Here is a 26251-nt window from a genome sequence, read left to right as displayed (position 1 = left end):
GCACCGTTTCCTCCATCGTCACGTGGTGCCCCGTAAGCCTCGTCACCAGGAAGTTAGTATGCCGGAGAGAGCTCTCCTGTTTTGTTTTGACAATGATGGAGGAAGAAGAATTTGAATTTGCGGAGGATTTGGAGGCTATTTTGCACCTAACCCCAGAGGTGCAATTAGCAATTGAACAGGTAAAATATCTGACCACGTGCATGTGACATATTGTTCAAGCGAGTTGCTGGTTTAGTCACACACGGACAAATGTTAGCAAGCAAAGCCGTCCTCCCTGTGTGTGTCAGTGCAAGACAACGACCGCTGCTAGCTATGAAAAATCATGTCTTTGACATTCATTAGTCATTTAACTTAGAGACAAGTATGTCGCATATTAAGCACTTTTATGAAGCTGCCATTGCCCTTTTACCTTTGGTGGCTGTGAGGTTAACATCACAAGTGTCTGCTGTGTTCATTAAAGGAAAAGGAAGTGTTATAACGAGTTAATTACGATACTTTAGAAATTACAGAGCAGAACTGTTGATGCTGTATATACACGTCACAGAGTCTTACACACATTCATATAGCATAAGCATTTCACATCAAGTTATACTACTGGTGATCATAACTCAGCTTTCATTTTCTTACTGTATTTGTTTCTCTCTTGTGTACAAAGGTTTTCCCCAGCCAAGACCCCCTGGACAGAGCAGACTTCAACGCTGTTGAATACATCAACACACTGTTCCCCACTGAGCAGGTATAGGATGAATGTCCACATTCAGACATGCACAATGACACCTCATGATCAATAAGCACACTGACAGTTTTGTCTTCGGCTGTGGTTTGCCCCCTTCTTTTGGAAAGTAATGACAGTTTACATTAACAGCGAGTTCCTTTTTTTTTTACAGCCAACCTTTTGATATGTTACAATGAAAGTTCAGCTTGTCCTTCTTTTGCTCAACCAGCGATGGTTCTGGTCTATTCAGGTGTTGCAGAGAGCTCTCAGTGAGTCTGTATTTGTATATACGGAGAACATCAAAATGAATAAGCTAATGACAATGAGCTGTCACTGATTTTATTTTATTTTTTAAACTGAGGTTTTCACGCTGCCTCATGTCAAGATGTGAGTGCAATAACATACTTGCAACATACTCTAAATCCATACATGTGAGAACTGAACTTGAGACCATTAAAAGTGGGAAATGAATGGAAGAAAACAAAGTTAATGTATGTTGATTGTCCAGCTGGTGGTCTTTACTAAACCAAAATAAAACCACAACACAGAAAGGTGCATTTCCAAATCAAACCATTGAATGAGAAAGAAAAAGGAGGTGATGCATCTGTTGTGCTTGTGCGAACATGTTTAAGACAAAGTATGACTTATTCACATTATCTCTGAAAGCAAAAAAAGGAAATAAAGCTACTTCCTCCATGTTTGGGATTTTGTATCCGCAGCGTCCATCAGAGGTCACTGTTACCTGACAGATGGTGCTCATACACTGTCGACGGCTCCTCATGTCTTTTATTTCTCATTATTGAACAGGTCGGTCATTACTCCCGCCCTGCGTAGATCTAAAACACAACACATCAGCTGAAAGGTTAAATACCAGGATGTAAATCATAAAACAAGGCATTAGCCATTCTACACTTTGTATTGTTAAAGCATTGTTTGGCTTGTGTCCTTCACCTTACATAACACATTGTTATTTTGAGGATGGATGAAAGTAGTCGTTCGCTTCATTAACTATGCGTCTCTGTGTTTTTTCTTCTCAGTCTCTGGCTAATATTGACGATGTGGTGAGCAAGATTCGTCAGAAGATTCGGTGAGTTCACAGCTTAACTTTACTATACGTCACTTCCTGTTTGTCTTATTAACTCAGTTTGGCTGACTGCTGCGTTCATGTTACATTTGATAGGCGCCTGGATGACAACATCAGGACAGTAGTGAGAGGCCAGACCAATGTGGGTCAGGATGGCAGACAGGTGAGTGCACGTGTAGGTCACATAAAGCCACAGATGTGTCGTAAACTAAGCTCGGTCGTCATCCCATCCTTGCACGTTCATGTTAATTCAACGGCGTTATATTTGTGTCCCATTCACTCTGTGGCCCGGCGTTGCAGAAGCACGGCACTGTGGGAATTCTACATAGACGTACAGTCAGACCCCCTGCTGGCTCCGCTGAAACTGTAGCATCTCTGTTACGACCTCCAAAGACTGTGTGTGTGTGTGTGGGGGGGGGGGGGAGGAAGCACGTTGTCGAGCCCATCACGCCTCTGCGACATTCAAATTGAAGGTGAAACGTCACATTAGCGTAAATATATTGACTGGAAACAGCTGTCTGAACAGGGCAGTAGAAACATCAGGCGTGATTACACCTCGTTTTAAAATGACTATTTCTAAGGTCTGGACCACACATGACTGCATTCTTTTAGCAGAGTTTTTTTTTGGGGGTCCTGGGCTCCACCAAAGCCTTCTGTATGCAGGGCACTGTCGACTGCCAGTTGGCTGTCTCTCTAACCTGATTTAATTTCTCGAGTGTAAAGATTGTGTCACTCTTTTGGTCTTATTATTTTTCTTTTAACGGACTCCTCTCTGCAGTACAGTCCATACAATTAACTGACACTCGGGCGTCAATGGTTAAAGGCGTTTTTACGTCATGGGGCGAGTTCACTCGTCTAAACTGGAGGGTTCGGTGTTCAATCACCAGCTCCCAGCAGTCCCCAAGCCTAAGAATCCTTTTTTTCAAGACACTGAAGTCCAAATCGCCCGCGCTGCATAGCCAGCAGCGTGTGAATGGAATAGTGCTGATGTGTGATCACGGTCTCTCTTCCACTCCTTCCCTCTTTCTCACTCATCTCCAGTCTCGGCCTTTCTACACTGTCAGTTCAAGTCTGGACTTTTACGCCTCCTTTCAGTTTAAAAAGGCACGACGTTCTGCTGCTGAGCTGGACTCGACGGCAGTAACGGGGAACATAACTCAGGTGTGAAGTGTCCGTAGAAAGGTGGAGCCGTCAGGGGAGAACAGCGACATCAGTGCGTGTTGCTGATTGTTCTGGGTGCAGTGTGAAAATCCCTACTGGGACAACAACATCATGCTGTCGCGTGGTTCAGGTAACAGATCAACGGCTGAGCTAGGAGGTATTGTGAAATGATGTACAGGCTTGTTCAGAGGCGCTGCTTGACAACAGGCAAGGCAGGCAACCGTAGTTGTAGCTCAAAATGCGCAAATTTTGCAATGACGGTACAAAACATATCCTAATGGGGCCCCATCTTAAAGTACTCACTCTCGCGGCCCAGTTAAGCATACATGTTAGCATAACATTGTCAATGAAAAACACAGAAAAAAATGAAGAGAGAAGAACGTTGGTACATGGCTAGGTATAATAGTGGTTGCAGTGGGTCTTAAATATCTTTTTCCGAGGGCGCCAGCAGACTCATGAATCGTCTCTGGGTTTGTTTACGTGGAGCAGAAGAAAAGACATTCAATCACAAGTGGAGATGCATTTAAATTGCAGGTGTGACCTGCCATACTTCCAGCATTGATCAGATCGCCCAGGTTGTTTTAGACAAAGTGTAAGCAGCCAATGAGACGAGATTCGTTTATTCTGGAATTTGTCCCCTTTGCAATTCATCCGACTGGCTTTCATGGCGAGGAGAAGGATTGCACATTGTGCACGCAGAGCACACCAGCAGGACTGTTTGCCACTTGTGGTGTTCAAAAATGATCCTTCTGCTGAAGTGAAAATGGTGCCATAGGCTTCTCGAATTCCAGAAAGAAAAAAAACAAAAACCCCCAGTTCTTCCCGCTCGCCTGCTCTTTCCCCTCTCCACATTGCTTCCATGGAAAAGGACAAGATGACTCAGAGCCATTCCCACTGCTCAAACTGCAGCTCTTTACGGAAAGCGCGTCTGGGAAATAGATCCCTGGATGCAAATACTTCAATTCCTTCTGAACCCAGACTTCAAGTTTTTTTTTTTTTTTTTTTTCACTTCTTCTTCTGTGAGCATAGAGAAAAAAAAAAAGAACAATCCCTACTGACTCAATCCGGGTCCTTTAGCGACAGGAGTTGTGGGCTTCAAGGGGAATGTGACACCTGATGGGTGAGCTGTGTACTTTCTGAACCAGTTTTGAATTTGATGAGAAAGTTGACGAGGTGTGTGTTGTCGTCAGGGAGTCTGGCCTGGTGGTCCTGTCTTTCCCTGCTAGGTACCGTTTGGTAGCAGGAAATGCTTTAACTCCCGTCCAGACCAATAACATTACACAGTCACACACAATCACTTTAGTTTGTTTTGTTTCCAACCACACTGTGGCGTTACAACCTTTCCACAGGGTTTTTTTTTTTTCCTTGTTTGTTTTTGTTTGTTTTTGTTCGACAGACGGAAAGATGGAGAGGTGCTCATTTCAGCATGGTGGCTGACACATAAGGACGGCACGAGAATAAAACCATCAAAAGATCAGTATCTTAGTCATTTCTGCTGTCGACTGAACTCCCTCCCCTCCCTTAAACGAAACGCAATCCGAGCGTCGAAACCCAAGGCGTTAACATTCATTTAGAAAGATCGAGAGACGTAGCAGAGGACGTCATGGGAATGGTTTCCCAACTTGAACTATGATGATATTCAGCACGACTGAGAGCATGGGAACATGACCGTGTTAGTGTTCAGCTGATATTCAGGGTGTCGTTTGCAAAAGAGAAAAAAAAATAGAGTCATGTTTGCGTTCCTTTTAGAAAAAAAGAAAGTTTTCGCTAGCTTTACCATCGGCCGCTCTCGCATTCATGGCTAAGTGGCTAAATACTCTGACATGGCTATTGCATCACATGAAGACAGATGCACTTACACTTTACGAGCCAATTAGCTGGCAGTGTGAGCGACTGTAATAAGAGAGACAAACTTCATTAGGATCCCATTAACTCTCGTCATAAACCCAGTACTATAACAGTGCTCCTATGTGGCCAACACAGACTAATGGTTTTAATTCAGAAGATTTCATGTGGTTACAGGAATACAAATTATGTTTAAAAAAAACAAAAAAAAACACTGAAAGTCAACGCACATTATTTGGAATCTCCTCCTGACCTGACACGACTTTGACCACTATCACCTGAAGTATCAGTGTGAAGTCGTACTGTGCCAGACGAGAGCTTCCTCCACCACACATTGTGCTGTGCAATGGTCCCAGCTGCCCGTTGCCATGGACACCACAGGCACACCTGCTACACTGGAGCTTGTTATCGCTCGTTAATGAGAGGCTCTTCCTCCTTCATTCGTTTGTTTAATAAAAAATAAAAAATAAAGTAGCGCATGAAGACATTTTGTTTGGAATCTATTTTTGGACGACTGAGAATCTCATTAACAAGACCAAACATTTGTTATGAGTTACTGCCGGCCGTTCACATTCCGGTTAATACACACGCTTTACACACACTGCGTCTTTACAGCTAGGCTGTGCTGCTTGCATGGCCGACAGCCTGGCATTTATTCTCTTTACCTGCGTGTTCCTCTCTTTATGTGCACGTGACTGTGTGTTGGGTGGTCTCCCTATAGCGTCGACTTGAATGTAAATATTTAATGTTAACTCAGAAAGGGCCGTTCACAGCCCGCTCAAGCTTCCACGCGTCTCAGAGTCGTCTCGCATCGTCACTTTCTTCCGCCCGTCTGCTAATTCACACTAAAAGCGACTTTTAAGATGTTTTCACGTCTTCTGAGAATATCCGAAAAAAATTGGGTCACGCACTGCAGATTCTATCAGTCGTCGCCTCTTTTTATGTTAAGTGACTCAGTGTCAGTAAAGCCTATTAAATCTAAATACCACATCATCTGAGAACACCAACCTAGCCAGAAGCTTGTGTTGTTTTCCAAGTCTGAATTTAGCAAAGGGAGCGAGAGACAGAGAGAGAGAGAGAGACAGAGAGAGAAGAAGTTACACAGCTGAGTCAGGGAAGCATTAGTGCTTTTTTCAACATTAAGTGAACATTAAAAAAAAAAAAAAACATCATTGGATGTTATTTAGTGGTCAGACAAGGCTTTGACAAAACACATGTTAGCGCAGAGCGGTTTAATTGTATACAAAGCATCACCCAATGTATTCAGAAACGTCCTACTCTCTAAATAATAGTTGTTAATGTTTACATGAGGGGATGTGCTCGGGCTCTTTCCCAACTGTTCAAAGAAAAAAAAAATATGTTTGATTGTTCTTGGCCCTAAAGTACCTTTCAAGCTGCACCAGTCTTTTATGCTGTGTTCAAGTTGAACTGGGAAATGGTAAATTCCGAGTTCCCAGTCGGAAGCGTGAACTGGAACGCTCCCCCTGAAGTCGTATTTGAAGTCGCACTTCTCGGAAAGTCTAAGAAAATTGAGTTGCCCGAGTTGGAATCCAACATGGCTGCTACGTGCATCAACCACACGTTAATGCGGTGACCATCGAGTTCATTAGCCGCTTGCTCCTCCTTTTTTGTGTGATTAAATCAGTCACACCGATAGTATTGTGCACGTTCTCTCTGTGGATAGGTTGTCATGTTATTTTTGTGCACAAACCGTCACGCAGCGTGACGCTAGCTAACAAAACAAAGCTACGCCTGGAGGTGTCCTTGTTGCTTTTCCTGACGTCATTCCCGGCTCCGAGGTAAATGGAACGCAGCCTAAGAGTGAGGGGTGATCTGCATCCAGAAGCGTGTTCAAGATTTGAACAGAACCTGCTTGTTGCCGATCATGTGCTGCTTTTCCAAGTCAGGGTTACACTTGTGTGTGTGAGCAGATAACTTCTCAGAGCATGGAGGCGCCTTCTGGGCACTGCTCTCTCTCTCTCTCTCTTTCTCCCTCTGCTTCCCTCAAGGCTAAATGCAGGAAATGAACGCGAGGAAGCGAGCCAGCTTGACTCAGCTTGACTCAGCTGAGTCTGCGTGAGCGACAATTGCGAGCCTCGGAGCTGCTGTGGCCTCTCTTGCGTTCACTTTGTTTGCTCAAGAACTCCTCCAGGGAACCACTTTAAAGATTGAAGCGGCACTCTCTTCCTCCTCACTCTCAGATCAAAGAGTAATCGTTTAACTCGCCTACACTTTTCCAATTCATTTAGCCAGTCACTGAACAAGCAGAGGGTTGTTTGAAGCACTAGAGAATGAAGGATACATGCAGGCCTCACGTCCCAATTTACTCATCTGGGCTGGAGAAAGGTATTTTTCTGTTGACGGAGAATCCTGTAAAACGGAGTAGAAGAACAAGTTTGAGGCCTGGATGCCAACATTAGTTTTGTTTTGATTCGATGGCCTCGCCCCATTGCGCTGCCTTGACATCGATTGTGTCTCAGTGACACTGACACCAACGCCCTGCACTTTGACCTCACACAGGAAGGGGAAATGAACCTTCCTCTGTCAGTGCACGTTTTATTTATGTTTGTATGTTTGTACACTTAGTCTTTTTTTATTTTGTCTGCTTGCTCGCTCGCTGCCGGTGCTTGTAAAAGTGATAAATTCCTTGCACAGCTGGTGCCGGCTGTTAGCATTCCTTATGTGCATTTGTCTGTGTGTGTGTGTGTGTGTGTGTGTGAGTCTGAATGGGGAAAGTTAAGAGTTGTGTCGCACAGTAAAGGGGCCAGGACAAGCCAATTATCCTGGCATCAGATGTCGGAGCGCAATCTCTGTTTAGGGAGCATCAAAGAGCAGCTGGCGTGTCAGATGATGGGGAAATATTAGAACAGCACGTTAACTATCTAACTATTGTAACTGTGTGATGTTATCTAATCAGCTCTGGCTCTATAGGCTGTTCAAACTGCTAATACTCTCTTTAGCCTTGACGGTGACAGCCTTTATGCAGAGATTAGCCTTATGGCTCATGTGTCAACCTAAGAGTGCACAATGTCACATATCGTGATAGCCTGTCGGATGGACAGCCAATTAGCTTGTTTGATACCCCCCCCAATTCTGGGACTGGGAACAGGCATAGGCAGCATCATTATTATAGTTGTTTTACATTTAAAGAGGTAAGAAAGGGTATAAAATGAAAATGAAACCGTGAATGCAGGTTTGTAAATATAAAAGTGATTTACGATCATCTCCTAACATTTTCTGTGCTTATTTATTTATTTATTTATGGTTTATCTGACAGATGCAATATACATAGACAAATTGACCAATGCAAACTGTCATAATGCTTATTCTGGGTGCTCATTTCCAACACCCGCCCCCCCCTCCCTAGAAGGGCCGTTTGTGTAAAGACAAGATTCAAACAGTTAAGTTCTAAAAAGAAAAAGAGTAATCTGGGTAAAAATAATAATAATAACACACATCTAGCTGTGACATAGCCACGAAAAAAAAAAATGTTGTTGCTGAACTGACTTTGTAGCACTCTTAAAATTGGTGAAGTCTCCAGTTAGTGTCAGTGCACAGGTATTGAGTCCCGGGATGTTGCACCTTTCACAAAAACTAAAAATGCTGTTTAAGCAAAAGATCGTTTTGAACGTTTACAGTTATCACTTGAAGCTGCTCTGCTGCAGCCCTTCGGTATCTGTTCCCACAATGCTGGACAATGACGTCCACTTTACTCTCAGTATTTGACGCTTTCAGTGTTTACTTGAAACGCTTGAGCTGCTATTGCTGCTTTCCTTCCTCTCCTTGCTCTTATTGTAACCTCAGTGAGGGGCTAAGATGGGGACGAGCCTCTCTTCCCCGGGTACAAATCTTCAACCTTTTTTTTTTTATCCCCATCAAGCAGGAATGTTATTCAGTTGTAGAAAATGTGTCGCCTTGGTACATTATATATTACTCGTGTTTTACCCAACAGGCTTTGGAGGAGGCCCAGATAGCCATCGGACAGCTCTTTGGCAAAATTAAAGACATCAAGGACAAGGCGGAGAAGTCTGAACAAATGGTAAGAAAACAAACGAACGAACACTCGCTAAGGTAAGGAAGGAGAGATACAGTCTGTATCTGTCGTCGACAATAGAGGGCAGAAAAAAAGTTATTCACAGCTAAGGTAATGAACCTTCCATGTGGTGTGTGTGTGTGTGTGTGTCGATAACAGTCAGAGGAAGGCCAGTAGGGTGGGTAGGAGACCCTCCCTCAGGAGGCATGTAGGAGCAATTGTTTCTCAAACCAGAGGGTGTGTCGCTCAATTTGGTCTACTTTCCTTTTTCCTGTTGCTCCACGCAGTGATCTCTTCTTCTTCTTCTTCTTCTTCTTCTTCTTCTTCTTCTTCTTCTTCTTCTTCTTCTTCTTCTTCTTCTTCTTCTTCTTCTTCTTCTTCTTCTTCTTCTTCTTCTTCTTCTTCTTCTTCTTCTTCTTCTTCTTCTTCTTCTTCTTCTTCTTCTTCTTCTTCTTCTTCTTCTTCTTCTTCTTCTTCTTCTTCTTCTTCTTCTTCTTCTTCTTCTTCTTCTTCTTCTTCTTCTTCTTCTTCTTCTTCTTCTTCTTCTTCTTCTTCTTCTTCTTCTTCTTCTTCTTCTTCTTCTTCTTCTTCTTCTTCTTCTTCTTCTTCTTCTTCTTCTTCTTCTTCTTCTTCTTCTTCTCCTTCTCCTCCTCCTCCTCCTCCTTCTTCTTCTTCTTCTTCTTCTTCTCCTCCTCCTCCTCCTCCTCCTTCTTCTTCTTCTTCTTCTTCTTCTTCTCCTCCTTCTCCCCCTAACTCTTATTTCTCTCCTCCATCTTCCTGTCCTTTTTTTTTTGTCTGAGGCCCATCCGTCTGACTTGTCCTTCTTCCCCGCACAGGTAAAGGAGATCACGAGAGACATAAAGCAGCTGGACCACGCCAAGCGTCACCTCACTACATCCATCACGACCCTCAACCACCTGCACATGTTAGCAGGGGGCGTCGACTCTTTAGAGTGGGTACACTTTAACATAACAGATACTGTATATCTTCTAGCCTTCTTTTATTTGATGAATTAAACGCAGGGGGGGGGCTGACAAACAACTTTGCACTGTGGGTAGAAAATCCCTGAAAGAACCCAGCATGAACCCTCCACACAGAAAGCCCCACTGGTGGATCGGGACCAGGAACCCCGTTCTGTAAAGGGAGCGTGCTAAACACTGCAGCACTATGTGGCCCAACCCTCATTCTCTTATCTGAGTGGGAAAAAAAAAAAGAAGCACTTACAATTAGCCACATAACTCTGAAGCTGTGGGAATCAAGTTTTACTGCGGAGAAATCTGCCTGAAGTCATTTTGATCACATTATCACAGAAGTGGGAGGACTAGACGATAACTCATCCTGTTGCAACATCTGATTTCACTGAAAAACAAGGAGAGAAGCTCATCAACTTTTTTTTTTTTTTTTTTTCCCCTTGTTGAGAAAAGATGTGAACAAAATAACAACACTATGTAGTCTGCTTGTTGATTTTGTAGTATCCAAACCTGTAATCTGCAGGTTATTTTCATCACCTTCAGCCTCGAAGGAATGATTGTTGGCATGAATGTGAGCCACAGACATGACATTCATAAACATTACAGAGGTGACCGGGGGGTGGGGGGGGCTACTTGTAGTGATGATGAATAATAATGACAGATTATTATTTTTTTGAAGGAGAAATAATCCCTGTTTTTTTTTTTTTTTTTCTTTTACCTTTTGCAGAGCCATGACCAGAAAGAGGCAGTACGGGGAGGTGGCCAACCTGCTGCAGGGCGTGGTCAATGTGCTTGAACATTTCCACAAGTACATGGGCATACCCCAGATCAGACAGCTCTCTGAGAGGTAGCTTGTTGTTCGTTACGCACACACACACACGCACACAAAAACATACGCAATGAGCAGAAAACAAAAAAGGCTGTTTACGCATGTTGTCCCATTCAGCTTATTAAAGGACAGTTGTTGAGCAGCCGAGTTGCTTAAGTGGCTCACAGCTAACAGGAAAAAAACAAAAAAAAAAATTCCACTGAGGAGTTGTTGCCGTATTTGGATGGAGGTGTTTTGCCGACTGTATCCTGTTTATGAAGACTTTCCCCACACAAACACACGCACAGTTCCACACAGGAAGGAAACTCGCTGAATGGCGTGCTTCTATTGTGAGGGATTAAAGGCATACTTCAGGCGAGGGCGTTTTGTTTCTCTGCGCGTGCTGCGCCTGTTTGCCTGGAGGATAACGCGCTTTATTTATTCCGTTTAATTCTTCGTGCCCACATGTCTATCAATCTCACAGCTCAACTTGTAATTATTGGTACCATGTAAGAATGTTTGTTCACGCTGGGGAGAGAATCTGTGAGGGGTGTTTTGTGTAAACAGTCAAGCACTCACACAGATTTGAAGCACACACAGAAAACACAGCACATTGTTATTGCTGTTGTTTTCCCACACTTCTAACTGAATGTACTTTCCATTTTGACTGTTTTTTCTTTTTCTTTTTTTTTTTTTCCAAGAATCAATTTGGGACACATTAGTCGAGTTAATGTTCAGGGTTCAAAATAATGCTGGCCTGCCAAAAAAAAAAAAAAGAAGAAGAAAGAAAGAAAAAAAAAAAAAAAAAAGAAGCTTGACCTTGAGTTGTGTTTTGACTGAGGTGTGGCAGACAGTGTTCATACTGTTCATACCGAGTAACAGCTGCGTGGAAGAAGTGACTCTGCAGGAGGAACAGATGATAGAAGAGGAAGATATGAAGACAGAGCAGACCGCTCTGGACAGAAACGGCGACTAAAGTATCCAGACATCTCTGTGAGAAATACATGTATGGGGGGAGGGGGGGGGGGCGATATTTTTGGCTCTTTGGAAATAAGAGATTAAACAATCTGCCCAATGCTCCCTCTGACATGTTCCCCTCCTCTTTAGTGTGGAAGGAAAAGCCACCTTTTTTGTTCCTGACAGGAAGTGTGACTAAATGGTGTTAGTGCAGCTGTCAAGGATCAACTTTGATTGAAGTTTTTTTTTTTTTTTTTTCTTCCTTCATTCGGCCTCAGCGGCTCACAGTGACTTTCACGCTGGCAGATAGTGACGCAAAAATGCAGCCGAGGACTTGACACTGTGAGACCTGCTGCTCCGAGTCAGATACAGGAGAGGTGTACACTCCGCTCCACACTAACGCTCACCAGTAGGAGGTGGAAAGTTGAGTGTGTGTGTGTGTGTGTGTGTGTGTGTGGGGTCATTCATGTCTGGTTATCTCTCTCTCCTCCCTCCTCTCCTGTTAATCCCGAATGATTGCCACATCTTTTGGCGCTGGCCTCGGGTAACCCGGCCTGGGTGCTCATAATAAACATTTCTGTCACATCACACGTCTTCATTGTTGCTACTGGACAAAGGAACCGGTGTATTTATATTAACAGAAGTCAATGTGAGCACCTGAAGACTTCACAGGAACTTATGTACGACGGTGGGATTGAAAACACAAAGTTGAGAAGTAATTGACAGGTCATCATGACCATCAGGTACGTTATGTTGCTCGTGTTTGCAATAGTTTGGGTTTCTGATTGTATTCAGTTTGAAACCAACTTTTGGACTCACAAACAAGAGAGAACTTTATGGACAATAAAAAAGTGTGTACCTGAGTTTGTGTGAAGCCTCAAAGGAGGTTAAAGTCTTTTGCTTTTTGCTTGCTTCCAACTTCCGAAAATCAAACGTGATGTTTGACCGATTGATGAAGAAGACCTGTCGTTTGTTTTTTTGTTTTTTTCTCTCCTCTAGGGTAAAGGCTGCGCAGAGTGAGCTGGGGACTCAGATCCTGGAAGATTTCGAAGATGCCTTCCCCGCTCAGGGCTCCAAGGTGAATATTTGAGTGCAAATTGGGATTTTGCAGATTTGTTTAATTCACCTTTATTTTATTTGTATTAATCTAGAGACAATGTTGTTGTGGCTTGTTCATTGCATGACGTTTTAAACTTCACTGCGGACACAGAGAGCAGGAGGTCCCAGTAACGTGCTGAGAGACGCCTGCCTGGTAGCCAATGTGCTGGACCCGCGCATCAAACAGGAGATCATCAAGAAGTTCATCAGGCAACACCTCTCCGAGTATCTGGTTCTGTTCCAAGAAAACCAAGATGTGAGTCCGAGTTTTGAGCCAAGATTGAATCTAAAAACGGGCAATCGATTGCTTCAAAGGTAGAATGTAGGCGTTGACGAATCGTGTCCTCCGTCTGTTGCTCAGGTTGCCTGGTTAGACAAGATCGACCGCCGCTACGCCTGGATCAAGCGGCAGCTCGTGGACTATGAGGAGAAGTACGGACGCATGTTTCCAGAGGAGTGGTGCATGACAGAGCGCATTTCTGTAGAGTTCTGTCACATCACCAGGTAAACACAAACCAGCATTGTAAATCACCGTTTCACTCAGATTTATTCTCTGTGCTTAAATACTTATTTTATGCTGAGCGTCGGTCCACAAGAAAATACATGCAATGTCATTAAGTATAAAGGCAGGGTTTGAGAAAAAAAAAAAAAGCTTGCGGTACTTTTTCCTGTGTGATGAAGTGAAGCACACTGCTGTTGCATGCCGGGCAGACTTCCAGTGAAGTTGACGTAGGTGGCCTACATGAGCAGTGACCCAGTGACCTCACTTTTTAGACTTCTCCGCTCAGCTACACAACAGCAGAAAGACGCCGCGTTTGTCGCCCTGGCGACACGTTAGAAAGTGTCATCAGAAGAATAGCATGAAGAGAAGTGATCGTGCGCGCTTCGGTTGTTGTCCTCTAATTTTAAAATGTGTCCGTTGATCTTCTGGGGACGTCATTTAACTGATACTCTCTGTTTGCTTCTTCTTCTTCTTCTTTTTTTTGGAAAGGGTGGAACTAGCTAAAGTCATGCGAACACGCGCTAAGGAGATCGAGGTGAAGCTGCTTCTGTTTGCTATCCAGAGGACCACGAACTTTGAGGGTCTTCTGGCCAAACGTTTTACAGGATGCACCTTGACTGACGTACCTGGAGTAAGTCAAACACACACACACACACACACACACACACACACCCTTTAAACTGTTTGACAGTATGCAAGCTGAAGGTGTACAAAAAAAACAAAACTTTAATAGTCACTTACATGAACTGTTACATGAACCTAGTGAGGGCGTTTTGGATATTTTCTTTGCCCGACGCTCAGATCCGACTCAAACATTGTACCAACGAAAAAATAATAATGAGCAAGAAGGCAGCGTGCAGATGAGACAAACGTGGCTTCGTTTGTACCGCAGTCTAGAAACAAAGTGCTGATCTGTCACTCTTTGTGTCCCTGACAGGGCACTCTCGGTCACAGCTTTGCAGCGAGTCTTTTAAATTCAGGTCATGTCGGCGTGTGTAGGTGGAAGCAATAAGCGGAGAACTTTCAGATTCTGAATATTTAATTGTTTGGGCACAAGTAGGCCAAGCATGTACCAGAACTGCTGATATTTAGGCTAAACAGAGGTCCTTTTGTGTCAAGTTCAGTTGACACCCGTGCCTGACGGGCTCTGTGATTCAATCAGTTCAGTGGAATTTTATAATTGGAGAAGTTTCATCGTCGCCTCCTACGCAACGGTCCACATAGATAAAGAAGAAAGCTGCTAAACCTGGAAGAGTCTGTAATATTTAGAGACAAGTACTGTGAGCTTGAATCTCAGAACTCAGCCTTTAAAAAAAATCGATCTTTTTGTTTGTTTGTTTGTTTGTTTTTTTTTCACAGCAAAAGAGGCCAGAGAGCCCTCTCGAGTCCACAAACCCCTTCCTGGAGGACGAGCAGGGCGAGGATGTTGGCACAGAGAAGGACGAGGATCTGGCTAAGGTAAGCTGCCCCGGTCTGTCTCTTCTTCAACTGAGCACCTTGTGCTTGTGTGACAAAGACATATTGTATATTGTGTACATCAACTTGTATTCATGACCTTAAAAAAAAAACGAAAGACGAACAAGCTGAATTATCAATAATAAGACCTTAATCAAACATAATCAGTCCAAAACCAAAATGTGTACATCCAGTCCAAAGTTTTTTTAGTTGCACGTTTATTAGGTACAACTTCTTCACTCTAATTTAACGGCCCCATAATGATGTCATCCGTCATTATATCACAACACAGTTCATTAACACCACAAGCTGCAGCCTCTGGAACGACCATAAAGTTGAATCTCTTTAAAGTAGACTTAAGAGGATCACAATCTTCCTGGAGTAGTGAGCTATTGTGTTGGACTGCATTAGCTAAGAGTTAGTTGGGAGTGAACAAAGAGGCAGCTGTTTGGATTTTTGGTAATGTAGAGTAAAAACTCAGTGACAGTGGTGGTTAAAAGAGCAGCGAGTACAACTTGTCATTTTGCGAATCTTTTCATTTTTCCTTCCTTCTTTCAGCCCAGGAAGCCAAAAGCTCCGGACAACCCTTTCCACGGCATTGTCTCCAAGTGCTTTGAAGCACATCTATACGTCTACATAGAATCTCAAGACAAGTGAGTAACAACTCCACACCCACACGCAAGCAGACAGGATCCGACAGTGTTGTGGTACACAAACCCAGAATCAGTTGCAGGTTGTGCGTACAGCTGGCACGCGCATCCTTTTTCCGAGGCCCACTCGTAAATCAGATTCCCCGCCTTCCATTCTCCTCCATTGCCTCTTGTGTCTTTCCCTCTCTTGTTCCTGTTCAAGCCTCGGTCTCTTCGATAGCAAATGTTTCCCATTAGCTGCACGACCACAGACGCTGGGAGAAAAAGAGACGGAGGTTGAATAAGTGCTGCCACAGCAGATCTGCCTATTTTCAATCCCACCTCTCTCTCTCTCTCTCTCTCTCTCTCTCTTTTTTTTCTTTCTTTTTGGTTACCCCTTCTCTGCTCTCCTTCTGCCTCTTTTTTCTTTCTTTATCTAAATCCCTTCGAGTTCCGATTTTGTTGCTCTTTCTTTTCCCCATCTTTTTTCCAGCCTTGGCGATCGCCTCTAAAACTGAACACAGATCTTGTGACTGCTTTGCATGGAGCTCCTGGCTCTCGGCTCTGTGGAGCGTTCAATGCTATTGGTCCATCCAGGGGAGCAGGAATGACCTATTCCACACCGACAACCTCACTTCAGTTCACTCCAACGGCCTTAAACTGGCAGCTTGTCCCGAGTTGGACATAACAGGAGAGAACAGTGGCCTACATGTTTAGTACTTGACTGTAGTTCCAGGATTCAGTGAAATTGAGCCGCACAAACGGACCTGCTGACTGAAGTTGTACAAAATGCTTTATATGCTTGCTCTGGTTGTTTTCTTTTCCATCTGGCTGTTATTTTGTCCTTTTTTTATTTATAGGTGTTAGGAGCCAATTATATGCTTATATTTGATTCATTTCATGTTTTTTTTTTTTAATATGCCACTAATTCCCTCCCCTGAGTGCAAATGTGGATATGTGCTCTACAGGAACCTTGGCGAGCTGATCGATCGGTTCGTGGCCGACTTCCGAGCACAAGGCCCACCGAAGGCAGGCACGGAGGAGGGAGGAGCAGTCCTGCCCAGCTGCGCTGACCTCTTTGTCTACTACAAGAAGTGCATGGTGCAGTGCTCCCAACTGAGCACCGGAGAACCAATGATTGCCCTCACAACCATCTTCCAGAAATTTCTGAGAGAGTACGCCTGGAAAATACTCTCCGGCAACCTGCCCAAGTAAGAACTGGCACTGCCATGATCATGTAAAGAAAGAGACAAATATAAGGGTTTTGCTTTCTCACAGAGGAGAACATATACTGTCCACATGGAGTAAACTTCCTTCAGTGGTAGAACCTTTCGGTAGGCGATACGCATACAAACTTTTACAAGGTGCTGAATTGACACCAATCGTAAATGTGTCTGACATCGCCAAATCAAACAACTTCAGAATTAAACAGTTTCCATTTTGGCTGAAACAGATGAATTATGTTTGTTACTGAAGCCAATGTAGAATTGGCTCTAATGGCCAGTAGCTGCTGGCACTCGGAAAGCAAACTCAAAGTGAGCCTCAGCTTCTCTCTTCAAACATTAAACTTTTTTTTTTTTTTTTTTTCTTACAAAAGGTGTATCATGTCTCCTGTGCGGGATGTCTACAGCGTTAAAATCCTGCGTGCTTCCCGAAAAAAACACATCGCTGCGCTGTCGATATAAATAATATATTGCACTGAGTATATTTTGAATCGGGTCCACACACACCCTCCTGCTGACAAACATCCTCACAAGCGTTCCCTCTCTGTCCTCCTCTGCTGCGTCAGGAATTCTCTCCATGAGAATCGTTTATTTTCTGGGCAGTAACACAAACAGAGATTTATTTCGAATTAACTTTTCACAAAGAGGCATGTCACGCCCTCACTTGTTCACTCTTTTGGTATGGTGATTGGCCTGTTTAGGAGTTTAGTTTGAAAACTTAATGCCTTCAGTGCTCGCTGTTATTTGAGGGATTGGGATGGCATGCTATGAGGGATCTGGTGTTGGTTATGTTGTGGCAGAGCCTAATTCGAACATCGCTGGCTTGTTGGCCAGATTAGAGCTCGCTGCGTTGTACACACACAGGCATGCTCTGTGTCTGTCTCGGTTATGCATGCATGCTAATTACACACTTGCAGACTAATGTGTACCATATTCTCCGCCATACGTACAAACACTCCAGACGCTTTGAAAGTGTGCACGCTGACAGACACGGTTGTCCGCTGCGGTGTGCTTGGAATTGGTTTTTGTGATGTTTTCAGAAAGGACCCCCACCCCACCACCCCCCACCCAAGAAGCATGAACTGTGTTGTGGTTTTACCCACCAGTCTCTGTTATGACGTTTATTAATGTGCTCGGTCGCTGTTGAAGTCTCACGGTTAGCATAACAACACTCGTGTCTGCTTGTAGTTAAAGGGGACAAATTATGAAAATTCCACTTTTACCGCGTTTTTGAACATAGATTTGCGTAACTGGAGTGTCAACCAACCCACAAAATATGAAATAAATCCATCCAGTCCAATGTTTGTGGTCTGCATAAATCTTACAGCACAGAAGAAAAATGCTCCGTTTCAAACTTGCTCTCCTTGTGATGTCACAGTGTGATTCTGGTTTTAAAAAAAGAAAAGAAAAGAAAAAGCCTCCTCTCCCCTGGTATCTCCACCATCAGCACCGAGCAAAACTTTTGCGCAGGTCTGCCATTTTTATTGTCGCTACAGAGGAGTGGTGTCTGCTGGGAAAACTCAGGTGGGCTCATTGTTATTTAAAGAGACACACACGCCAAAATGGGGCATTCCGAGACAGCTGGTTTCTACTGGGTCACAAACCTCCTCTGGTGCTTGATTCATGTCATATTTTGACCAAAGCACAGCACAGATGTTTCATTTAGACCACAGGGGAGAGTGTTTGAAAAGGTGGAAAGTCTGTATTATATATCCTCTTTAATGCCTGTTACTAAAAATGGCCTTCCTTGCCTGTGGTCATGAAAAAAATGTTTTAGTTCAGAAGGAGTAAAAGGGGTTCCAAAACATCTAATTCGGGAGTTACTACACACTATCTGGGGGTTCATCCTCCTGATCTCTGATGCATGAAATGATACACGCCCAACACAAACACTGAAAACGCACAAGACTTGAAAAGTAATTGATGTCTTTAAACAAGTTGTAACACCTTGCAACAGCTTATTCCCTATTGGGAAAGTGATTCTTCATCCCCTCTTTATTCTTACCCCTCTGTTTATGTGTCACTCTTTGAATGCTGTTTTGTTTCTCTCTCTCTCTCTCTCTCTTGTTACGTCTGTCTCTCCTTTTTAGATCCAACAGTAACAGTGGGGGTCTTACCATTAGCAGTCTGCTAAAGGAAAAAGAAGGCTCGGAAGCTGCTAAGTTCACCGTTGACGAGCTGTGCCTGATCTGTAGCATCCTCAGCACTGCGGAGTACTGCCTGGCTACCACACAACAGGCACGCACACTAACAAGACCTCGACTACTTAGAGTTAACGCCTTAAATATATGCTAAAGAAGCTAAGAGATGCCTGTCATGTAGTGTTACAAAATGCGTAATGATTACCACACTACCCAGAAGGTTTCAACTTTGCTGTTTCTGTGCAACGCTGACACAAAATGTTGAAGTCAGTGCTTAACAGTGAGTCCAAGTCACTTTAAAGGCTGCTCACTTTCAAAAAGAAACTCTTCTGTGTGTTTATGTTTGTGTGTGTGTGTGGTTTTTTTTTCTGTTCCAGTTGGAAGAGAAGCTTAAAGAGAAAGTCGATAAAGTCCTGGTGGAAAGAATTAATCTCACCGGGGAGATGGATACATTTAGCACGTAAGGGACAACTGCATTACAACACACAAGCCCCCACTCATAAAATAAAAAGCAGCATGGTGTGCTTTAATGGTGCAAATTATGTTGGGTTTTTTTCTAGAGTTATCTCGAATAGTATCCAGCTACTTGTTCAAGACCTTGATGCTGCCTGTGACCCTGCTCTGACTGCAATGAGCAAGGTGGGACACCCTCCGAATAAATACGAATTACACCAGATAAAGTCGGAGTCAAGAGTTGATACCGTTAGGGAGTCATTGCAACATTTGTATTCACAAATAGTTTTGTGGCTGTTTCTCTGCCACCATTTATCATTGAACAAACGTGAATTACAAATGTTTTTTTTTTCTTTTAATTTCAGAGGATTGGGAATGTTTTTGTTTTTTCATGTGAGCCTGCAGACGAATAATAATGTGTAGCGTCTGATGCCGAACGTTCACCCCCCGTCTTGTCTCGTCCCCTCTCTCAGATGCCGTGGCAGAGCGTGGAGCACGTGGGCGACCAGAGTCCTTACGTGACGTCCATCATCATGCACATCAAGCAAAACGTTCCCATCATCAGAGACAACCTGGCCTCCACGCGCAAATACTTCACGCAATTCTGCATCAAGTTCACCAAGTACAAAAAAAAACAAAAAAAAAAAACGCTCGCACAAATTCGGACACAAATCATTGTTCTACTCATGACCAATAGTGAGAAGCACCTAAAGTTGAGATGTGTCACTTCCTTTTGTTTTTCGTAGCTCTTTCATTCCCAAGTTTATCAACCACCTGTTCAGATGTAAGCCCATCAGCATGGTGGGAGCTGAGCAAGTAAGTTCCCGTTTTCTCTTCTTCATGTATGCGCATTACTACATGGGAAAACGCTTGTACACGTTTAATCTAAAATCTCCCCCCCCCCAGCTCCTCCTGGACACTCACTCGCTTAAGACGGTCTTGCTGGATCTGCCGTCCATAGGCTCCCAGGTGAACCGCAAGGCGCCCGCCAGCTACACCAAGATAGTGGTGAAAGGCATGACCCGAGCAGAAATGATCCTTAAGGTGAGACCCATTCAAGCAGCTTCATTCCGACTCCTGTCATTGTCTAACCAGCATTAGTCTCCCTGCGAGTGGAGAGCCTTGTAAACAGTTTACCTCCCAAGTATAAACTCTGAATCGTGAACTGACGGATTTGAATGGGAACTCGAGTTCCCGACTCTTTCAGCACATTGTTCACCACAGCAGCTCAGTCTTTATGGACACTTCGGAGTTTATTAACTGAGGTGGCTAATTTTATGCCGGACATCTTTACAACCAAATCTTTTAGTTCCTGACCATTTAAGGCTCGGAAACGTGCGTCGTCTCGTGTGTCATCGGGATCCGATTGAGCGTTCTTTATCTCTTGTTTTGCATTCTGCCGTTTGAAAGTTGAATCTCTTGACATTTCCAGTTAAACATTAGCTGTGGTGTTGACGCTAACGCTTGACTGAGAATAGTCTGGCCCAACCTGCGGCGAACTGCTTTTTTCCACTGATTTGAGTTCCATCGTTAGAAGTGAACAATAGACTGAACAAACATTTATCCCTCAAGTGTTTGTGGTTTGAATGGCGAGCCAGCATTCAAATGTCTGCTCCAGTCACTTGGGGGAGACCATCTACTCCGAGTTATTTTGAGACAGAGTAACCCTTTAATTGTGTCTTTAACCCCACTCACAATAGCGTAAGTATGTTTCCATAAAATAACCCCACCTCAGATGTGGATTGGAGCTCATGAAGTGCTGGTTTTAATGAGTGAGATACAAGCTAACAAAAGACACACACACACACACACACACAGTATGTGGTTGACCTTGAGCCAGCAGAAAGGTGTTCGTGAGTCGATAAGTAAATATATGCAACCATTCGTCTACTCGTGAAAAACACGCCAACACGCATGCTGCTTTTACAATTCGGATGTTTGTTTTTTTTCCGTGAGGAGAGCAAACACAGGATACAGCCAGTTAGCTGTCCTTCAGAATTACCTTATGTGACCCTTGAGGACACTGGTATGTGGCTGCCATAGATTAACCCCGCCCTCATTAACTGTCCCTAGAGTGTACAGAAACGCACACGCACACACACAATGTACCCGCCTGCCGAGCCTTTGATTTCCCTCAGACTACCGGGAGGCTCTTTTTTTTTTTTCACCCCCCCTTCCTGAAGTGATTGTGGTTCGACTATCTTGATGTCTGCAGCAGTAAAATGGGACCTGTTTTAACACACTCTTCGCTGTGAAAATATAGTCTCGAAGGCAGACGGCATGCCTTCCCTATCATTGTTCTATTTGGATGCACACTGTTCTATGTGGCCTGTTTGAAGCCCGTCCATGGAAAAATGCCCTGAATGTATACGCACACATTTCCTCTCATCTGCCACACATTAAAGAGGCTTTCACATTATAGAAGTATAGACGGCATCAGCCCACTACTCTGTCTTTTCTGAATTCAGCTGCCAACAGGAATGGGGTCTGAATACTGTGTGGGGCCTTCAAGTGAGACTTATTGTTGAGGCCAGAAATCCTGTACTGCAAGACATTTAAAAAAACCACAAAAAAAACTTACCCATATAGGAAATGTCCTGTTGATGCAATGATCATTTTTTATGTTATTTCTGTTATTCTTTCCTCCTCAGTGACATTTTTTACCTTGGAAATAAAAAAAGATAATAAAGGGAAAATAACTGTACAATAAGAATTTAAGCCAGCAGCTTTGTGCAGCACCGAGGTTCCTCACAGGTGAACGTTTCCTTCAAGAGCCGACACCAAAGATGCTGAAAGACAATCTCATCAAAGAGTGTCAGTGCAAGAACGCCTCTGCCTCGCCTCGGCAAAGGTTTTTCGATTACACTCTGATGTTGTGACTCGGAAAGGAGTCAGGCCCCTCTACCAAATCACTGCAATTCAATGTGACAACTAATGGTTGTTTTCTGTGTGTGTGAGAGTTTTTGTTTTTTTGAGGATGATGAAGTGTCACTTGTCAAAACTGTCTCGTAGAATGACCTTGAGGAGAGGTTTTTTTTGTGTGTTTTTTTGTGTTTTTTTTTGGGGGGGGGGGGGGGGGGGGGGGGCGCTTTCAGGGGCAGCTTAGCAAGCTGAAAAAACAACAACAATGACATTATCACTTTATAAAGTTGCTAGCAAACTGTTTTCACCACGAGAACACACGGGGGCTATTTTAGCGTCGGTTTGGAGTCGGTGGTGTTGACGCCTGGGGAAACGCTCAGTCTCTTTGGCTGCGCAAACGAATCACAGTGTTCACCATCGTGTTGCTTACTCCAGCCCATTTTACACACAGCCTGTTCCATCCCAGACTGTTAAGATGTAATGCCTGCTTGCTGTGTGTGAAAGGTAAGGAAGGCAGAAACAGCATGGGAAGGACATGGCCGCTGTTTGTTAGCACACACTGTACGTATCAAGCCTGTTAGCAGCAAAACGAATAACAAAGCCAGCTTTCTGGAGAAGCTCCTGTTTGACAATGCTGATCAATCTTTATATAGAAAAGGGTTTCTGTCTCTTACTTATAATTGGCTTGTTTTTTTCTGCTACGACAAATAGCCCGTGATGTTGTGCTTCATAACACAAAATACACAAGGCTGAAAGGTGTAAAAACAGTGGTTGGGCTGGGCAGAGTCCAGTGATCATTCTCTTTGTGTTAGTCATTGCAAGCTCACCCTTTCCAACGGGCCATTTTGTCGACATTGTTTGTCAAGAATTTGGATTATTGCATCTTGAAACTGATGACATATTCACTTTAGCTCTGTAAAACAGAAGTCTTTTTTTTTTTAAGTTTCTTATTTCCCTACCAGGGAACCCATCCGTCCAGTCTTAAACAAACATCTACTGTGAGTGTTTGAGGTCGACTGAATGTTGTGTTTTCTCTTTGGCGAGCGAGTCTTCAGTTGTGTTCAAAGTGCGAAGGATATCATCTGTCTGTCTGAGACAGCCTCCCCTGGCCCGTCAGAAGCACTGTGAGACGTGGCTGTTTTCCACGCACTTCCAGCCCAGCCCCACCGTCGCTCCGGCTCTATCTCTCTACCTTTCTCTCTCTACTTCCTCTGAAGTTTCAAGTTGTTTTCTGGGGACTTTTTAAAAGGCAACGCCCCCCCCCTCCCCCCCCCCCCCCCCTTCAATTCACCCTTGTTCAGCCTGAATGTTTTACCCCCCTTTCAGGCACTGTTTCTCCCACTCTCCCTTTTTAATGCCCGTTTTCATTCTTAAATTCCCTCTCCCCCTTTCTTTCCCCTCTTTCACAAGGTCCCCACAGGCCTTTCCTTTGGCCTGGCTCCAGGACAGTTGCTAAGTAAATCACTCAGGCTAAAAAGAAAGCAAAAGGCTCCCACACAACCTGAACTTATCGTGCCTGCATTTCCCTCTTTCTATCTTTTGCTTCCACCTCCATCTTCTCACATATATATGTATATATATATGAGTGAAAAAGAGAGTTCTGTTTGAAAAGGCTAGCGTTGGTCTTTGAAGTGAAGGAGAGGAGAAGCATTTAGCGAGATGATCCATGTGGGTATGCATACATGCACGAGAGGGGAGGTGGGGATCTGTCGGCCATGTGTTGGTCTGTCTGCGTTGAAGCAGCTGCAAGAAATGCTAGCTGTTTTTCAGCCACGTTTTCCACCCAGTCTCTAACGTTGTAAACAACGAGAACAACTTATGGCCCATTTTTCTTTCCTTAACATTCGTGACTAATGCAGACTTTTGCCCGGACGCATTATACCCCAAAAATAATTACTGGTAAAACCACTTCTTGACCAGTGATGCATGGAGTAATTGGTGTGTAAATGGGGGGGGGGGGGGGGTAGAGCTATGATTCTAAATATAGAACCATAGTACCCACTTTGTTTGCAGTGAGGACTACTTGGTTCTGTCAGATGTAGGCCCCCCCCCCCCCATAGCAGCCCCATGTGGGATCATTTAAAGATCTCTCGGGTCGTCCCATGTTGGTTCACAGGAAAGAAGGGAGGGGTGAAATGCCCATTAAACTCTCTCCTTTTTTCCGCAGGTGGTGATGGCCCCACATGAACCGCCAGTCGTGTTTGTTGATAACTACATCAAGCTCTTGGCTGATGGGAATCCGGAGACCTTCCAGAAGATTCTCGACATGAAGGTTTGTCATTTTTCCCCAAAAGGCATAATTCTTTTTTTTTTTTCTTTTTTCTGAAGGATCCATTTGTTTAGAAATAAAATGTGTGCATCATTGTTTCTGTCCCAACTACATCTTTGATTTGAGCTGGACATAGCAGCTGGCTTAGTTTAGTTTAGCTTAGCTTAATATGTCTAAGGCTAAAACAGTTGGCTTCATCCATTCAAAAATGACAATTTGTTTACTAGCACCACCAAAGGTTTTTATGGAAGAAACAAACAGGATACAACTTGTTTTTATTGACGGTGCAATTAAGCTGCGGTTTTCATCTTCACACCTGACTCAAAAATTAGACCATAAAATGTTGTTTTTTTAATCTTTTATTGTAGTTTATTATCAGAAGAAACTCTGTAACATTGTAACGTTGCATTTTCTTCATCGGGCCTCTGTCAATGCTGTTGTCATCTTCTTTCCCATAATTCTGTTCAGTCAACACATTTTTTTCCTCATGTACTCCATACCATACAAGGTTGTTTTTAGTACTTTGTGGTTGACACTTTTTTTTTTTGCGTTTCTCGTGTGAAGGGTCTGAAGCGCAGCGAACAGAGCAGCATGCTGGAGCTCTTCAGGCAGAGGTTACCCACTCCACCCTCTGGCGCAGACGGAGGCCCCTCTCTTTCCTTCAGTACCCCCACCCCTGAGCAGGAATCCTCCCGCATCCGTAAGCTAGAGAAACTCATCAAGAAGAGACTGTGAACAGACGCACACAACTTGAACACTGGAAAAGGCTCCCAGGACGGGACGCTTTGCAGCTTGTTGCTCTTTTTTTTTTTTTTTCCCCATCTCAAACAAATGATGTACGGTTAATCGTGTGGCAGGAAGAGGACTGAAAAGTAACGTGACCTCAAGATGATGCTGGATTATGAAGACACTTCCTCAACTGCTGCATTCTTTTGCTTCACATATCCTCTATCTCTGTAATTCTTTTTTCATGACACTAATGTCTGAGCTTTCATCATACTACATTGATGCACTGTGTATTTGCACTCAGAAGGCCTCATGTCGTGCTGCTAACACCTTTCTTCTTAGAGAGCACTGGGTCTCCTCTTTAGGATACGTCTAACCCAGGATGATTAAAGACAGCCTAATCTTAAATTTAACTGTTGTCATTAAAAAATATATCACCATATTAACCATGAATTTCCTCAGTTTTGATTTGAGTTAGGCGGTTACTGAGGTAAATTAGACTGGATGTGCGTTGTCTTGAGTGTTTGCATGAACTCTGGCCCTTAAATTAATTTCTGATTTGAGTGACAAGAGTCCTGGAGTAAGGGACCAAGAGGATGTTTAAATTTCCGACATGTTCAGTCAGACATGAGGCCGACTTTTTTGCGCTGCATTTAAAATCCCCTTAGGTTGACTTAGAAATCAGAACCAGCGTGCTGAAGTCTTTTAACTTGGGCCATTGTCTAGAAGGAAGGGGGGATGGGGGGGGGATAATGGAGTATACTGTATATATGTGCCGTCGGTCTAAAATATTCTCTGATCATTTAATCTACTCTCTCCTTTGTTCTGACTTGAAAACATGTTTTTTTGTTGTTGTCTTGTTTCAGCAAAAATGTGTCCCCGTATTCATTCGTCCATATCTGCAGGGCAAATTGCAGACTCAATTTGCAAATTCTCAAAGTCCTGACTGAGACACAACATGAAGCGGCTCCCACAAATACTTCTGCAAAGTGAGAATCCAAGCATCAAAGCCTGAGGAAAGAAAACATATGTGATATCAAAATAAGTACCATAATGATCGTGGATGCTACTAGTGCCTCTAAGTTAAACAAGTCCTTGTAGAGAAACATGAACTGAATTGATGTACACACTCCTGCCTTCAGGTATCAAATGTTTCTCGTCTGTATTGTTTGAAGTGTGTGTTGCACAGGCAGTCGAACACTATTAAAGCATTGCCACCATTGTGCTTCACTTGTGCTTCATCTCAATGGGTGTAGCTGCTCTCAGGCGCACAGTGTGTGCACAATACCAGGAAAAAATATCAACCTGGTGTTTTCAAC

At 43.7% G+C, this 26251-nt stretch overlaps 1 protein-coding gene across 1 annotated transcript; it reads left to right on the top strand.

The window, feature by feature from the left end:
• vps53 (VPS53 subunit of GARP complex) lies at positions 1–26153 on the top strand. Its single transcript, XM_079353320.1, has 22 exons — positions 1–179; positions 656–736; positions 1753–1802; positions 1896–1962; positions 8758–8844; positions 9675–9790; positions 10537–10656; positions 12574–12652; positions 12785–12928; positions 13034–13176; positions 13664–13805; positions 14534–14632; positions 15188–15282; positions 16227–16469; positions 18572–18719; positions 19000–19082; positions 19183–19261; positions 19549–19697; positions 19822–19891; positions 19982–20119; positions 24105–24209; positions 24771–26153. Exons 1-22 carry the CDS (start codon positions 93–95, stop codon positions 24939–24941), a joined length of 2496 nt encoding a protein of 831 aa, XP_079209446.1. The 5' UTR covers positions 1–92; the 3' UTR covers positions 24942–26153.
• The last annotated feature ends 98 nt before the right edge of the window (positions 26154–26251 follow it).

The sequence above is a fragment of the Symphodus melops genome (assembly GCF_947650265.1).
Source record: "Symphodus melops genome assembly, chromosome: 10".
In the NCBI taxonomy this organism is placed as follows: Eukaryota; Metazoa; Chordata; class Actinopteri; order Labriformes; family Labridae; genus Symphodus; species Symphodus melops.
Note: the sequence above shows the minus strand (reverse complement) of the source record. Positions and strands in the feature narration are given on the sequence as shown.

Excerpts from the sequence above, each read along its gene's own strand:
- vps53 (XM_079353320.1), top strand. The coding sequence starts at position 93 with ATGATGGAGGAAGAAGAATTTGAATTTGCGGAGGATTTGGAGGCTATT. Across the intron at positions 1,963-8,757 it reads TGGGTCAGGATGGCAGACAG|GCTTTGGAGGAGGCCCAGAT; the intron begins GTGAGTGCACGT and ends TTTACCCAACAG. Across the intron at positions 19,892-19,981 it reads GCATGGTGGGAGCTGAGCAA|CTCCTCCTGGACACTCACTC; the intron begins GTAAGTTCCCGT and ends CCCCCCCCCCAG.